The sequence below is a fragment of the Ornithorhynchus anatinus genome, chromosome 8, assembly GCF_004115215.2.
Source record: "Ornithorhynchus anatinus isolate Pmale09 chromosome 8, mOrnAna1.pri.v4, whole genome shotgun sequence".
Lineage (NCBI taxonomy): Eukaryota > Metazoa > Chordata > Mammalia > Monotremata > Ornithorhynchidae > Ornithorhynchus > Ornithorhynchus anatinus.
This window is the reverse complement of record NC_041735.1, coordinates 16,290,713-16,306,239: the sequence shown is the minus strand read 5'-3', so window position 1 is coordinate 16,306,239 and position 15,527 is coordinate 16,290,713. Positions and strand designations below refer to the sequence as shown.

The 15,527-nt window shown below is 39.6% G+C and overlaps 1 protein-coding gene across 1 annotated transcript in view; it reads left to right on the top strand.

Moving 5' to 3' along the window:
* The window catches only part of TAF4 (TATA-box binding protein associated factor 4), a 67,476-nt gene that overhangs the window by 35,568 nt on the left and 16,381 nt on the right, over positions 1–15,527 (top strand). The window contains exons 5-9 of the mRNA XM_039912889.1: positions 6,023–6,189; positions 7,961–8,080; positions 10,591–10,710; positions 11,872–11,994; positions 15,317–15,406. Coding sequence (XP_039768823.1) covers positions 6,023–6,189; positions 7,961–8,080; positions 10,591–10,710; positions 11,872–11,994; positions 15,317–15,406 — 620 coding nt within the window. The remainder of the gene's footprint in view (positions 1–6,022; positions 6,190–7,960; positions 8,081–10,590; positions 10,711–11,871; positions 11,995–15,316; positions 15,407–15,527) is intronic.

Below are 15,527 nucleotides of genomic sequence, written 5' to 3'. Positions count from 1 at the left end.
TAATAATGATGATGATTGTGGTGTTTGTTAAGCGCTTACTATATGGCAGGAACTGTTGTAAGCATGGCGATGCATATAAGCAAATAGGGCTGGAAACAGTTCCTGCCCCACCTGGGGCTCACATTCCTAATGTGCAAATTATTTCATCATATTGCCGCACATCTTGATTTAGCCCAGCCAATGGTGAGTTACAGTTATTTGGTGGGTAAACTTTATAAAAGCAGCGTTGCTCAGTGGAAAGAACCCGGGCTTGGGAGTCAGAGGTCATGGGTTCAAATCATGGCTCAGCCACTTGTCAGCTGTGTGACTTTGGGCAAGTCACTTAACTTCTCTGGGCCTCAGTTACCCCATCTGTTAAATGGGGATTAAGATGGTGAGCCCCACGTGGGGCAACCTGATCACCTTGTATACTCCCCAGTGCTTAAAACAGTGCTTTGCACATAGTAAGCACTTAACAAATGCCATTATTATTATTATTATAACAGGGGAGAAAGATTGGACACCTCCCTTCAACTTCTCATGAGGTTCCATCCCTCTGGACCATGGCTGTCAAAGTTTGAAGTTGTAATATCTTGCCCTCTACCTTAGAAATTTCGTAATGCTGAGTGTGGCAGAACTAGTTCTGGAGTGGTGAGTGGGAGATGAACTAAGTTAGAAGCATCCCTTATGGTGGTGGAAACCTGGCTGACAGGATGAGAACTTCAACGTGCTTCCTGTTTGTCACCTTAAATAAGTAGAACCACGTTGCGACATCAGAAAAGTCTCCATTGGCTCAAACCACAGTCTGTTCAACCTTGCTGGAGAAGCAAGCACCTTACAGCCCTTCCTCCCATCATCTTCTGTTGATGACGATGACGGTGGTCGCGAAGGTCGTAATAAGGTGCCGAGCTCTGTGCTAAGCACTGGAGAAAGATGCAAGATACTCAGTGTGGACAGGGTCCCTGTACCACAAAGGGCTCACAGTCTAAGATGACCGATGTACACAGTAAGGGCTCAATAAATACCATTGATTGATCGATTGATAGAAATTGCTTCATCCTGCTTTTCTTTTTTATGGAATTCGTTAAGCACTTACAATGTTCCGGGCACTGTTCTAAGAGCTGGGGTAGAAACAAGTTAATTAGGTTGGACATAGTCCAAGTTCCCACATGGGGGATACAGTCTAAGTCTCCATTTTACATGAAGTAACTGAGGCACAGAGAAGTGAAGTCACTTACCGGAGGTCACATGCAGCAGATATATGGTGGAGCTTGGATTAGGACCCAAGTCCTTCAGACTCCCAGGCCCATGCTCTATCCTCTAGGCAACACTCGTTCTTAGGATCCTCCTGATCCTTGAATTGCCTTTTCTAGTTTTGTTATGTGTTTCCTAAGATGTAGTGAACAGAACATAAAGTGTATTTTAAGATGTTAGTGCTATGAATATAAGCTTTCTGTAACTGAACACATACAGTAGGATGAGCTATACTGCTAACGTCATAAAGATTGAGAAAATTAAGTCACTGAAAGAAGCTTCAAAAATAGAGAAAATTTAGATTTAAAAGGGGGGCTCCTACCCACTTACGTCTCAGAATACGTTGTGGAATAGGGTTATGGGAGATGCTTCATTTTAGATCACTATAGAAAGTAGCTTAGTGTGAGGGTGCTAATAAGTTTTCAGGTAAAGTTGTGTGAAGTAAATCCTGCAGCAAGAGATTTCAAAAGTGTGTAATTCAGATTCATGCAACTTTATCAAAATGAATGGTTGCAATTTGTTTATAACCAGTGTATAACAAAATACAAAGCTGTAATGTTTTGTGTCAGTAAAACATGATATTTGATACTAGAGATATTTTCATTATTATTTCTTTCCAGACTATCAAGTTACTCCTTGAATTTACTTCTTCATTCAGGGTCAGTGACTAATACGTTTTTAAAAGCATGAAGGAAAGGTGTTTTTTAGTGTTTTTTAGCACTAAAGGTCAATATTTTACTTCATGCAGTTTCATTTGAAACAAAACTTCTCAGTTGGGTTTATGGAATGGTGTGATCATTTTTTTACATTTAAAAAGGTCATCTGCTCTATGTAAAAATGTGGCATTTTTTGTAATTACAATAATAACCACACTTACTGAGGTATTTAGGTAGTGGTTCCTCTTCCCCTTTTCCCATTTAACTAGATACTCTTTTAGAGTTAGTCAATCAATCAATGGTATTTATAGAGAAGTAGCGTGGCTCAGTGGAAAGAGCACGGGCTTTGGAGTCAGAGGTCATGGGTTCGAATCCCGGCTCGGCCACTTAGCTGTGTGACTTTGGGCAAGTCACTTAACTTCTCGGTGCCTCAGTTACCTCATCTGTAAAATGGGGATTAAGACTGTGAACCCCACGTGGGACAACTTGATTCCCCTGTGTCTACCCCAGCGCTTAGAACAGTGCTCGGCACATAGTAAGCGCTTAACAAATACCAACATTATTATTATTGAGTGTTTAATATGTGCAGAGCACAGTACTAAGCACTTGAGAGTACAGTACAACAAAATTAGCAGGTATGTTCTGTGCTCACAGTGAGCTATCAGTCTAGGTAATACGTTAAATTATCTATCAAAAGTCTATGTTCAACACTTTCGAAATATGTTTTAAAATAATTGGCTTCTTCCTAAATTCCAGGTTTAAACTCTGGCCACTTTTAATTGAAATCACATATTCTGAAATGAGTCTAACAGTTATCCATATGTATTTCTTATGGTTCTTTTTTAAAAAGAATACTTTACAAAAACACCGTCTTATGTAGTTATTTTCACATTTTTTTGAACTTATGTAGCGGTAAGTATAACTTGTTTCATTATTTAGCAGTAATCTGCAAATTGTATGGGCTAAAATAAAGACCGAAAAATTGTTCGTTTGAAGGTACCATTTGAAGATCTTATGTTGTTCAGGGAGTGCCTGACTGTACTGTGATCTGAAATCAGGCCAAATTTCAGGTCCTTTGTAGTTACCACCCTAGAAGTAAAACACCCAAGAAACAGCATGGCCTAGTAGGTGGTAGAGCACAGGTCTGGGAATCAGAAGGTCCTGGGTTCTAATTCCTGCTCTGTCAATTATCTGCTGTGTGACCTTGGACAAGTCACTTAACATTTCTGTGCCTCAGTTACCTCATTTGTAAAATGGGGGCTAACATCGGGAGCCCCATGTAGAACATGGACTGTGTCCAACCTCGTATTTACCCCAGTGCTTTAGTACAGTGCTTGGCACATAGCACATAATTGTATTTGAGTGCTTACTATATGCAGAACACTGTACTAAGTGCATGGGAGAGTACAATATAACAGTATAACAGAGTTGGTAGACATGTTCCCTGCCTACAACTGCTTTCCACTTAAAGGGGTAGACAGACATTAACAGAAATAAAAATACATTTAACTTTTTTGAAAATTATATTTGTTACCACTACCCTGATGGTGGTAATGGTGTTTATTGAGTAGCCTCTGGGTGCAGTGCACTGCTTAGTTACTGTGACATTCTCTGCCTACAAGGAGTTTACACACTAATGAGGGAGACAGGCAGATCTGGGAATCGGAAGCCTTGGGGTCTTGCCCCGGCGTTTTCAGCAGAGGAGCACTTCCAGGGGTTTGTTGTCACTGGTGAAGTTTTCTGACTGAAAAATCAAGCCTAGCAGGAACCCTGAGGACAAAAGAAAAGCTGATTAAAGTGGACAGTGAGGAGCTCTGGAGCAGTAACACAACAGGCCTTCTGGCTTATGCACTGTGGCACAACATTGGCATTATGCTGTGGACACTCTGGCCTTAAGAAAGACTGAAAAGTGCAAACCAAAAGCAAAATGTTGTCAGGAGCTGCAGTTAAAAAAAGAAAAAAGTTTCTACCTGACCAACCAGCAGATGTTCTCGTGAGTGATGACGGAGGCGGGTGGGTGGTCTGAGTCAGGTCAGTGGCCGTGATGGGGGTATTCTGGGGGGTGAAGTGTGTGTGATAGCTAGGGGAGGGCAGGTAACAGCTGGAGCAGAGTCTGGGTGTGGAGCCAAGGGCCATCCTGCTTCCCTTCTCAAACACCAGTGGGCCACAATGCACAACCTGAAATAGCAGCTCCTCACAGCCCTCTACAACCATGGTGTGATAATCAGTCAATGATATTTCTTGAGCACTTACTGCATACAGAGCATTGTACAAAGCACTAGGAAAAGTACACACAACCAAGTTGGTAGATGCGATCCTTGCCCACAAGGAGCTTACAGCTTGCATTGTAAGCAAAGAATCATGTTAACTGCATTTTGACCACCCCGGTATAGTTTTTTAAAGTTGATTGGTTCCAGTTATAGATCCTGCCTAGACTTTATTGTTGTTGTTCCTGCACTAATGACTTTCCTTTACCTCTCTAGTTCTTTGTACATTTTGTTCCCTAGTTTCCTTAATTCGTAGCTTCTTTTTGAGGGGAAGAAATGGTAATGTTTCACTGAAAGAAATGAATTGCATAGCCTTAAAAACTTCTCTTTGAATGAGGCTTTGCAATTGGAGAGAAGTCCATGAACACTGTTATTCAGTTATGCTGAATGCTTGGAAGAATGGAAGGTGTATATTTTCAAAGACCTATGAAACACCTTAAGAGTTGTCCAGCACTTGTGAGGGTAATGAGGGGAGCAGTCATAGTTACTGAGATTGCTGATAAAGAGGTCTGTGTGTGTTCAAATGTGATTTTCCTCTTTTTTAGGATGCAATTTTCATTCAGTGCACCTCGGGGTGCTCAAAATACTTGTTGACTGAAGGAGAGGGAGGCCTGAAACAAGAAGGTATTGCCTGAAAACTGTGACTTAGGTTGTATCTTCACTAGCAAATTATCTGGATAATTCAGGCCCTAAAAATACACTTTGGCCTTAATTATCCAGATAGTTCAGATGGAAAATTTTGTTTGGGCCTGAATTATCTGATTAATTTGGGCCAAAGAGTATTTTTCAAAGGCTGAATAACCATGTCTGGGTAATTTGCTAGTTTAGACCCATCCTTTTTCCACAGTTCATTCAATTGGGCTGAGTTTGAGTGATCTGTCTGACTGATTTGGAGATGCCTCATTTCCCTGTCTCTTTTATTTTTCAGTTGGGGTGGAGCATAGTGTGGGGCCATCTGTTGTGGATTCACTTGAGAAAGATTATGACTTTATAGTCCTCTTTTTGTAGTTTCATTACTGATTTTGTTAAGGGAAATTAAGTTTAAAAGTTAGACAATTATGTTACTGTTTCTCATGGAACTTATGATTTAATTGGTTGGTTATTTTTTAAATTTAATGCTGATTTTGACTGGTTAAGATTTTATTTCCATTAATTCAGCTCAAGAAATGAATAAACCAAAGGTTGGTAGTGGTATTCATCATGTAAACTTTGCCTCTAGCACTTGAATGCCTTTATTGCTGGGTATCATAATTCAGCCACGAATATAAGCATTGACCTACGTGCCCAGGACCTAAAAAATAAAGCAGGCAGTGGGCTTTAAAGACATTTAAGGTAATTAAAGCAGTTTCAATTCTATTTGAAAGTGGGAATCTGTGCATATTGGGAATACAGCATACTCGTGACAGGCACAACTTTTAGCTCTTTTCGTTACTATTCTGTCAAGTAGTAGTCGGGTTAGGGTATCTAAGGGAAGAAGGAAAATAGCACTGGTAGTTGAAGACAAGGCTGAGGCAAACTTAATACAGGTTTCAAAAGTAATCTGAAAGGTTGTTCAAATTGTGCATAGGCTTGCTATTCAGTAATTAAGGTGATCTGTTCCTGCTCTGATTCTTGGTTTTATATTGAAGATTAGTTGACTAAATTCCTCGACTTGCTTCTAAAATAATTTAAAAACAATTTCCATCTGTGTTAGCCATGTTTTACTGGTTGTAGAAACTAGAGTTCTGTCAATAGGACAGTTATAAACCCTCCAAGGGCCTTATTTTCATTAATTGGGTTTCCTACAAAGTTGAAGAAAGCCTTTATCTCGGTTGAGTCCAGCGGGCTAGCTCCTTGTTCGATATGAAGATGTCCTTTTCCCCCCAGGTATGGTCCTTGTGCGCAGTGAGAATGGGCAGTTGTTAATGATTCCTCAGCAAGCTTTGGCCCAGATGCAGGCTCAGGCTCATGCCCAGGCCCAGCCTCAGAACACCATGGCACCTCGTCCTGCCACACCCACAAGTGCCCCCCCAGTCCAGATATCAGCGGTGCCGGTGAGTATCAATCAGTTAATCAATTGGTCGTGTTTATCGAGCACCTACTGTGTGCAGAGCACTGGACTTGCACTTGGGAGAGTACATCAGAATTGGCACACGTATCTTATCCACAATTGCAGCAATTCAGTGTGGCTTGGTGGATACAAGCACAGGTCTGGGAGTCCAAAGGACCTGGGCTCTAATCCTGGTTCCGCCACAGGTCTGTTGTGTGACCTTGGGCAAGTCACTTCTCTGTGCTTCATATACCTCATCTGTAAAATGGGGATCGAGAGTGTGAGCGCCCTATGGGAGAGGGACTGTGATTAACTTGTATCTACCCCAGTGCTTAGAGCAGTGCTTGGCACGTAGTAACAGCTTAACAAGTACTATTATTATTATTACCACTACTAATAATAATGCTTCAAAACCCCTCCTTTACTATTGTTCATACAACTATTGTTTCCCTTTTAAACTTGATGTCCATGGTTAAAAATAAAGATTAAGTGATACAATCCAGGCCAGCATTTTTGTTTGCCCTACCTGATTAATTTAAATCTGTTCTCGTCAAAATTACTATTCTGAGTCTGACTTAAGGGTGGAATAAAATGGAGTACATAACAGATTAAAAAAAAAAATCCTCCAAACAAAGTCCTCAGACTTTGCTTTTTTCCTGACATGAAGCATGATATAAACTTTAATCCCAGAGGTGAAAATTTAAGTCACTCCAGTAGTTAGACATTATGTTGAGCCAGTCAGGAAAAATGATTTTATAAAGTAGTATTTCCTTTAGTTTTTCACTTCCTTCATAAGAAATAATTTGACTTCTTTTATTACGCTAAAAGTGAAATGCAACTCTAAAATGTTTGGAAGATTTATTTTAGCTATTTTTCCTTACCGTCAATATACCATTATAATCAATGGTATTTCTTGTGCTCTTTCTGTGTGCAGAGAGAGCACTGTACTAAGCGCTTGGGAGACTACAACAGAGTTGCACGACGAGCTTACAATCTAGAAGGGGAGACAGACATCAGTATAAATATATTTATAGTATATACCTTAGGGATATATTCATAAGTGCTGTGGTGTTGAAGGTGGGATAAGTATTAAATGCCCAGAGGTCACAGAGCCAATGCGTACATGATGCAGAAGGGAAAGGGAGCTGGAGAAAAGAGGGCTCTATTGGGGAAGGCCTCCTGGTGGAGATGTGACAAATGCTTTGTCAGCCTCTTTTTGGCAATAGTCAAAACAAAACCTGTACATTAATTCAGGGTGGTTTTTTTTTAGCACTACTAAGATAGCACAGTGGCAATTTCCCTGACCGTTCACAGCACTTTAGACAGTTGGTGAATTAACCGCCTCCCCTCCGCCCCTCTACCCCCCCAAAACCCCTCGTTTTTATTTACTGATGCTATCTTTAGACTTTATCAAGTAGAATAATTAATAAAAAGCATTAGCTAAATTTTGGGAAATATTTTACGTATTTTAAAGTCACATCAGATATGTATTTGAGTTTAATGATTTCCAGGTGTTCCTTTGTATTAGAATAGATGGATAGATTTATATCAGGTAGACTTCTCGGAAGCAAAGCTAGGCTAAAATCTCTCCTGACATTCTTGAAAATTGTAGAGTTAGGCATGCTTAACTATACATCCAAGCCCACAATTTATGATGAATAGTATCATTTTAATTTGTTGCATCCAAAATCCTAAAATTGATTTTCATGCCCAAGGGACAGGGGATTATTTTATAGTTTTATTAACTCTTTTGCCACCACTGGGTTCTTTTTCAGGCACCAGGAACACCTATTATTGCCAGGCAAGTAACGCCTACAACTATAATCAAACAAGTGTCTCAGGCACAGACAACGGTACAACCCACTACAACACTACAGCGTCCACCTGTTGTACAGGTAAGTAAAGGTCATTAAAAATTTTTCAACTAACAGTGCAATTGGTGGAGGCATTTATAAATCATGCCAATGAGGTGTGTGTTAGGGCTCAGAAGCTTGCTATTCAGAAGGACTTGGTTATAATGAACCCTCTTGAAAGAAGAACTCATATATTGCGATATTCACTGCTTAGTTGTGGTGAAATCCCATACAGTTTGCATTTGAATGCAGCACTCTGTCCAGTAACAGTCAGAAAGAACTCCCTGAGGAAGAAAAGCCTCGACTAATCTCTGTCACAGCCTCATTTCACCCATTACTTAAAAACACTTCTTTGGTAATGCATAACAGCCACAAAGAGGGTGAGTTGGGGACACTGATGCTTAAAGTAATAGGAGTAGCATTGATTGAGCACCCAGTTGGTGAGGTGCACTGTACTAGGGATTTGGGAAGTACCAGATTAGGGACAAGTTCCCTTTCCACAAAGAGCTTACCTTTTTAATGGTAAGTACAACCCAAATCTTGGTTAGTCATAGACTTGCTTTCATAATTCCCATAGGATTTATGGAAATAATGGACAGGTCTGCTTGGTTCATGTAATGAAAATCTGGTCCTTGGTGAACTTTGATTCAGCCACAAGGATCGAGGAAGTGTTCAGGACACAGCCTTAAATGCATTTAGTAGTGTGAGAAACAGGCTAGGTATTTTGACTTTGTTTATTTGGTATCATGACCCCAGATTTATAGGTTCTTTGATGAGATTTATGGGACTGTTTAAAGGCAAGTGATTTGTATAATTGCACAACTAATTACAGTGCAGTGCCCTATTTGGAAGAAGTTAGCTTCTTTTATCCTAAACAGGTTTAGTTTTGCTGTTGACTAGTTGCAAGTATTCATTATAATACATTTCATATTTTTCAAATTTGCCCTTTTTAACTGTGGAAAATTTTTAGGCTAGCTGAAATCGAATAACTTGAAGCTTAGTATTTACTTGCTTTATAGTTCTGCACAAAGTGCTGATAAAAGATAGTGAGTGTGCAATCATTTATTATAATGTGATAAAATATGGCAGTACATCTGATTTAGACATTTAACTTGCCTTTGAGAGGTATAGAAAAAGGAGGATGAAAAATCTTGAATGTTGGCAGTGAAAAAAATGAACTTTTCTATCAGCAAATGCCTGGATCATTGGGCTAGATTACATTTGGGACTTAGTTTAAAAATTGCATGTTCTGTTTTTGAAAGACGTTGGTGTGGTATGGGAAACAGCGTGGCTTAGTAGAAGGATCACGGGCCTGGGAGTCACAGGACCTGGGTTCTAGAGCCTTGGGCAAGTCACTTTAATTGTCTGTGCCTGTTTCCTCGTATGTAAAATGGGAATTCAGTACCTGTTCTCCCTCCTGCTTAGAATATGAGCCCCATGTGAGACCTGATTATCTTGCATCTACCCCAGTGCTTCGTACAGTGCTTGGCATATAGTAAGCGTTTAACAAATACCACAATGGACTCCTCTTGTCCATTAGCTGATCGATTTCCTCCTGTTTCAGATCCTTTCTAAACTCTCCTATTATATGAAGCCCCCTGGTGAGGACTCTCCTATTGAAAGGATTAAAAAAGGATGGGTGGATGGGTACAGAATTACACCTCTTGAAATTTCACACTCTTCTCACTGGGCACATGTCATCCCTATATTGTATTTTCCATTGAATTTCTAAGACAGTTTCTGTTTGTAAATATGTTGCAAAGCAACTGCTAAAACATATTTTTATGACTATATATCAAATAGAGAACAGTGAGTTTCTGGTGGGAGAAGGGAGCAGAAATTATTTTTGATGATAAGAATTGTGGTACTAAGTACTTACTATGTGCCAACCACTGTACTAAGTGCTCTGACAGATACAAGCAGATCAGACACAGACCCTCTCGCACTTGGGGTGCAAAGTTTAAGGAGGCGGGGTGAGAAAAGAGGTGTTTAATCCCCATTTTACAGATGAGGAAACTAAGGTCCTGAGCAATTAAGTAACTTGCCCTAGGACCCACATTCTCAGCCGAATTTGATATGCAACCATTTTTGTAATTAATATAAATATGCTGTTTAAGCAACAAGAGGATATTTAACATGGATCACTGGAATCCAGATCCGGTATAGTTTCTCTTTTTAAATAGTGGCTGTATTCTTAATTTGAAAAAGAGAAAATCGATATTCAGCCTGACAGCTTCTGCAGCCTTAATTTAGTAATACTTGGGGGATTTGAATGTCTGTAATGCTTCCTTGTTTAGATTGGAGACAACATGATTTTCAGTTAAGGAATTGACTCTCACTTTTTTCATTTTTTAAAAGATGAAGGGTTTTGTGCCATCCAGTGGTCGGACTCCAGTATTGTAACAGCAGATGGCTTCTTGTCTCAATACCTGCTTTGAATTTTTTCCCCGGCAGCTGCAAGCAGTTCTAATGTCTCAGGGGTGCCTGAGGGCAGGTTTTCAGTTATTTAATGGTCTCAGATGCAGTTACCTTATGTTTTGTGTGCTTTGCAGCCTCAAATTGTCCTGGGTGGTGCTGCACAGACAACTGCATTAGGAACAGCAACAGCTGTACAAACTGGAACTCCTCAGAGAACTGTTCAAGGAGCAACGGCAACTTCTACTGCTGCCACAGTAAGAGCCTAGTTTCTCACTCATTTCAGAGGGAAACGAGAGATGCGGTGTACCCACCCTTGAACGCAGTATGGTCCCAGTTGCATTCTTTAGAAAATTCATTTTGGTGGAAACGGGAGCACAGCAAAGTTTTTGAGGCAAGATTTTCTTCTGGGCTCTCGTTTTATTCGTACATCCATGTACTAACATGAGTCATTTTCCTCCCACACCAGTGGCTTGTGCCAAATTTGGGGAGGGAATGTGTCCATTTACGGTTGTACTCTCCCAAGCGCTTAGTACAATGGTCTGCACACAGTAAGCACTCAATAAATACAATTGAATGAATAAATGAATGGAAGTAGCCTATTTAAACTTATCATGAGATTTTGGGTCAGTTTATGTGACCCATAATTTGTCACAAGGTTGGAAAACAGGCCAGTAGAAAAAATCTTGGATTCTAGTCCCGGCTCTGCAAAGAAAGCTAGTGACTGCTGGGATCATACCATCCATGGTAAAGGTTTCTGACCAAAAGACCATCTAGGACATTCTCTGAGGTGGAGAGACCCAGCAGGGATTCTGAAAAATAGTTGACTGAAGTGGGCTGTGGAGATCTCACTTCAAGTAATGGACTGCTGTCATCTTAACCGTTCCTGAGTCCTGCTTGTAAAAAGCCTTTATGTGCACTTTTGGAATGTGCTGCTCCCTTGGCTGCCCAGCCCCAGTATTCCATCCTCCAGTGTGACCGTGACAGACAACGGGAGAGGAGAGTGGCCCTATGCCATCTGCTATCATTATAACAGTTCCTTCTTGCAAGATCTTGGTCTTGAAGTCTTGGGACTAAACCTTGAGGGGAGACTCTGGGCTCAGGTCCAGCTTACTTAAATCCGCCTTTTCCTTTAGGAATTCCAGGATCAGCAACTATTTAGACGAGGGGAATCTAAATGGAGAGCAAGAAGACGCTCATCCTGTAGACTGTGAGGTCACTGTGGGGCAGGGAATATCACTGTTTGTTGTTGGATTGTTCTTTCCCAAGCACTTAGTATAGTGCTCTACACCCAATAAACGCTTAATAAATATGATTGAATGAATGAATCCTCCCCACTGGCAGAGTTCTTACTTCTTTCTGTTCAAGTATTTTGAAACATCTCATCACATCCTTTTCTCATTTCCACCTCAACCCAGGAAACCATGGAAAATGTGAAGAAATGCAAGAATTTCTTATCTACGTTAATAAAACTGGCATCATCTGGTAAACAGTCAACAGAGACTGCAGCTAATGTGAAAGAACTAGTACAAAACTTGCTGGTAAGAATCCTTTTGAGCAAAATGCAGTCTAAAACATTTATCCAAACATTTAACATGGGGAAAATGAAATACAGTTGTGGTTTTTGAAATTGGTAATTAAGTAATTCATGGTAGGTACTACCATCAGTCCTTTTTTGTACCTGGTAGAACCAGTAGTACTTTTGTGGCTATTAATGCATTGTTGTTAGAGGATTGTGGCCTTAAGAGCTAGGGCTTATATATTCATTGTAGACTGTAGTAATTGGGGGAATGAAAAAGTGGATCTTTTGAACATTCTTTGACTTTTATCAAATTTTACTTAAAAATTCACTGTCACATCCCTTCATTCTTCATAAACGATATTCATGAAACACTGGAAGAAATTGGTTTTTGTTCTTTGCTTTTCTGCTCGCTCAGTGTATTTTATAATGTCAAGATTAAATTGAATTGTTCTGCCACTTAAAGAAATTTCTGAATGCTTGTTTTTTCCACATCTGTTGATCTTTTATATGACAGCTTTAGGTGATAGTCTTCAGTTTGGCATGCCCAAAGTATATAAGTCGTTAACTAGTGTAGACAGCCAGGGTGGCACTTTTTCGGATCTTTTTGTTGGTGAAACTTTAAAAACCACAACCCGGACATGCTGAAGGCATTACTCCGCAAAAGCTTCTGGGTGTTTTTTTTGGTTTCTTTTTTACCATTTTTGAAGGTTTTTCAAGTTTTTGATACCAAATTACCACTCCAAATCACTTGAGTTGAAAATACCCAGTTTATGTCAAAGGTCCTTTCCATGGCGAATGCTCTTAATTGTTTCCACAAAAACAGGGTTTAAAAGAGCATTAAATGGACTATAATTTCCCATAGGAAATAATATAAAGTGCATTACTGCATTCCCAAGATCCAAAAAAGTGACAAAATAGTAAACACATTAAGAATCATAATATAGGTCCATGATAAAGTAGCAGTGTAATAAGTACCAATAATAGATTTCGAATTTGATTTTTTGTGTGTACATATGTAAATACAGGAAGTCCTTGACTGAACTATGGTATGGCCAATTGCACCCACACTTTCTCAATTTACACCATTTCAACTTTTCAGTACATTCATTCTGACTTTACAACACTCCATGGATTTTACTTCTAGTGAAGTAAAAGTTAACCTCTCTATTAAGGAACATCTCTAACCCAATATAAATACATTAATGTAGCTTTGTTAGTTATCAATAATATGCATATACAGTTCTGGGTAATTTGGGTTTTTAAAAAAATGGACTAATTCCATTTATGACATTTGTTCATCTAAGAAAATTGGATCTGCTTTAAAATGTTCCGATGTAATGTTCAAGAACCAGTTGCATTGTGAGTCCTAGGACTGCCTGTATTTAATTTTAAAAATGCCTATTCAGCAAAAAGACACCTTGTGCTAATACACTAGAAGCCTACTATGCATGCTGAATAAAAACAGGTTTTTATCACTGTATTCGTTAGTCGGAGTGCTTCAAAATGTTGCATGGCCTAGTGGAAAGAGCACAGGCCAGGAAATGAGGGGACCTGGGTTCCAATCCCGGCTCTGCTCCTTACCTGCTGTGTGGCCTCGAGCAGATTACTTAATTTGGTGCCTCAGTTCCCTCATCTGCAAAATGGGGATTCAATACCAATTCTCCCTCCAGCTTAATCTGTGAGCCCCATGTGGAACCCAATTATCTTGTATCTACGCCAGTGCTTTGGTACAGTGCTTGGCATATAGTAAGCACTTAACAAATACCATTATTATTATTATTGTTATTATTACTATTGTTCAAAAGGTTGAAAGAAGTGTTTCAGCCAAAATAAACTTCACAGTGCATTCTCTAAGTGATAATGCTATAAGTAAGCCAGTTGGTTGATTAAATAATGCTGGCATTAAAATTCAGTAGTGCAGTTGTGAAAGAAAAATATTATAAAGGCTATACAGTGTTAGAACTGTACGAAGTGGACAGTTGCATGAAACAATTTCTCCAATCCTGCATGTGCTGCTTATTTTTTTTCCCCTCAATATCCAATTTATAGAAAAAACATTAACCTGTTTAATCAATGCATTGCATTACTGGCACCCAAAATACTCCAGGTGAACCCTGGGTAATAGCCACCCCCTAATACATGCAACCTGAGGATAGATCCTGCACTATTTGCTGATGTACCCCAGAATCCATAAACCCCGCTCCCGATGTTACTTCCAAACCCTACAGGTAAGCAAATTCCCTCTCTGCTCACTTCCTATTCTTCTTTTTCCTTAGTTTTCCAGCCCTTTTATCCCCCACACCTCAAACACAAAGCTGTCTAACTCTGCCTCCCGCTAGTATTTTAAATTAGTGACGTTTGAGGTACGTGGAGTGCTAGCGTGGGCCACTAACTAGCTGTAGGAATGGGGGCAAGGATGGACTGGGACAGCAGTTGCTGTGGCCACTGTGACACCGTAACTCCTCCCCTTTCCCTTCCCTGTTTGAAGCCCAGCCTTCCTGTCTTTGAGAACAAGACAGGAATGGGCCTTGTGATGACATGGTTCACTGGTTTAAGGAAAGCTTGTTGTGGGCAGGGAATGTGTTTATTGTTATATCGTACTCTACCAAGTGTTTAGTATAATGCCTTGCATACAGCAAGCACTCAATAAATGTGATCGAATGAATGAATTGAATGAAAAATGCCAGGGTAAGAAAGGTGAACAAGAAAACTTATTGGAACAGGGGAGAGCAGGAAGGAAGCGGGGTGGGAGCTCAGCACCTAACTAATTGCAGGTAAATCCAAGGGAAAGTATAACCCACCATCTAGCTATTCATAATACAGTCACATTTTTGAGGAACTTATCATAAAATATGCTTGTAGGGTGCTAAGTAGGACTCAGTCATTTACATAAACCAATAGTTTAGAATCTCCAGAGGCAAGCAGCTAAATTATTTGAGTAAACTAAATTAGGACACTTCCCTTTTCTAGATGACTCATACCGGTAGTTTTAGTCGTAGCAGAGCAGCAACAGTAATGAGATTTGTTGAGCGCAGTGCACAATATAGTTAGCACTTGGGAAAGCACATTGATTAACAGTGAATTTATCATCTAATTATTTTCAAATAGTCACTTAAATCCATCAAGACAGATGTAACGTAAAGGACAAGAAAATCAGTAAATCACACTATGAGAAAATTTGAGATTAGGAAAAACGAGGAGCATACTTCACAAGTTTGTCACTCTTCACTAATTTGGTGAAGTGTAATACGTTGCTATGCTAAAGGTGTGCTTCTGAATAGATATGTGCATGTATTGAACTTCTGCATGACATCATTTTTGAAAATTAATTGTATTTCCAGGATGGAAAAATTGAAGCAGAAGATTTTACTAGCAGGTTGTACCGAGAACTTAATTCTTCACCTCAACCATACCTTGTGCCTTTCCTGAAGGTAATTTGCAACAAGCGAAGTCTTTTCCAAAACAACATTAGACTTAAATTATGCTCTCAGCTTAGATTTTAAAAAGAGATTCAAGAGAAAATATTGGACCTTAAGTTTTATTTTGTACGTT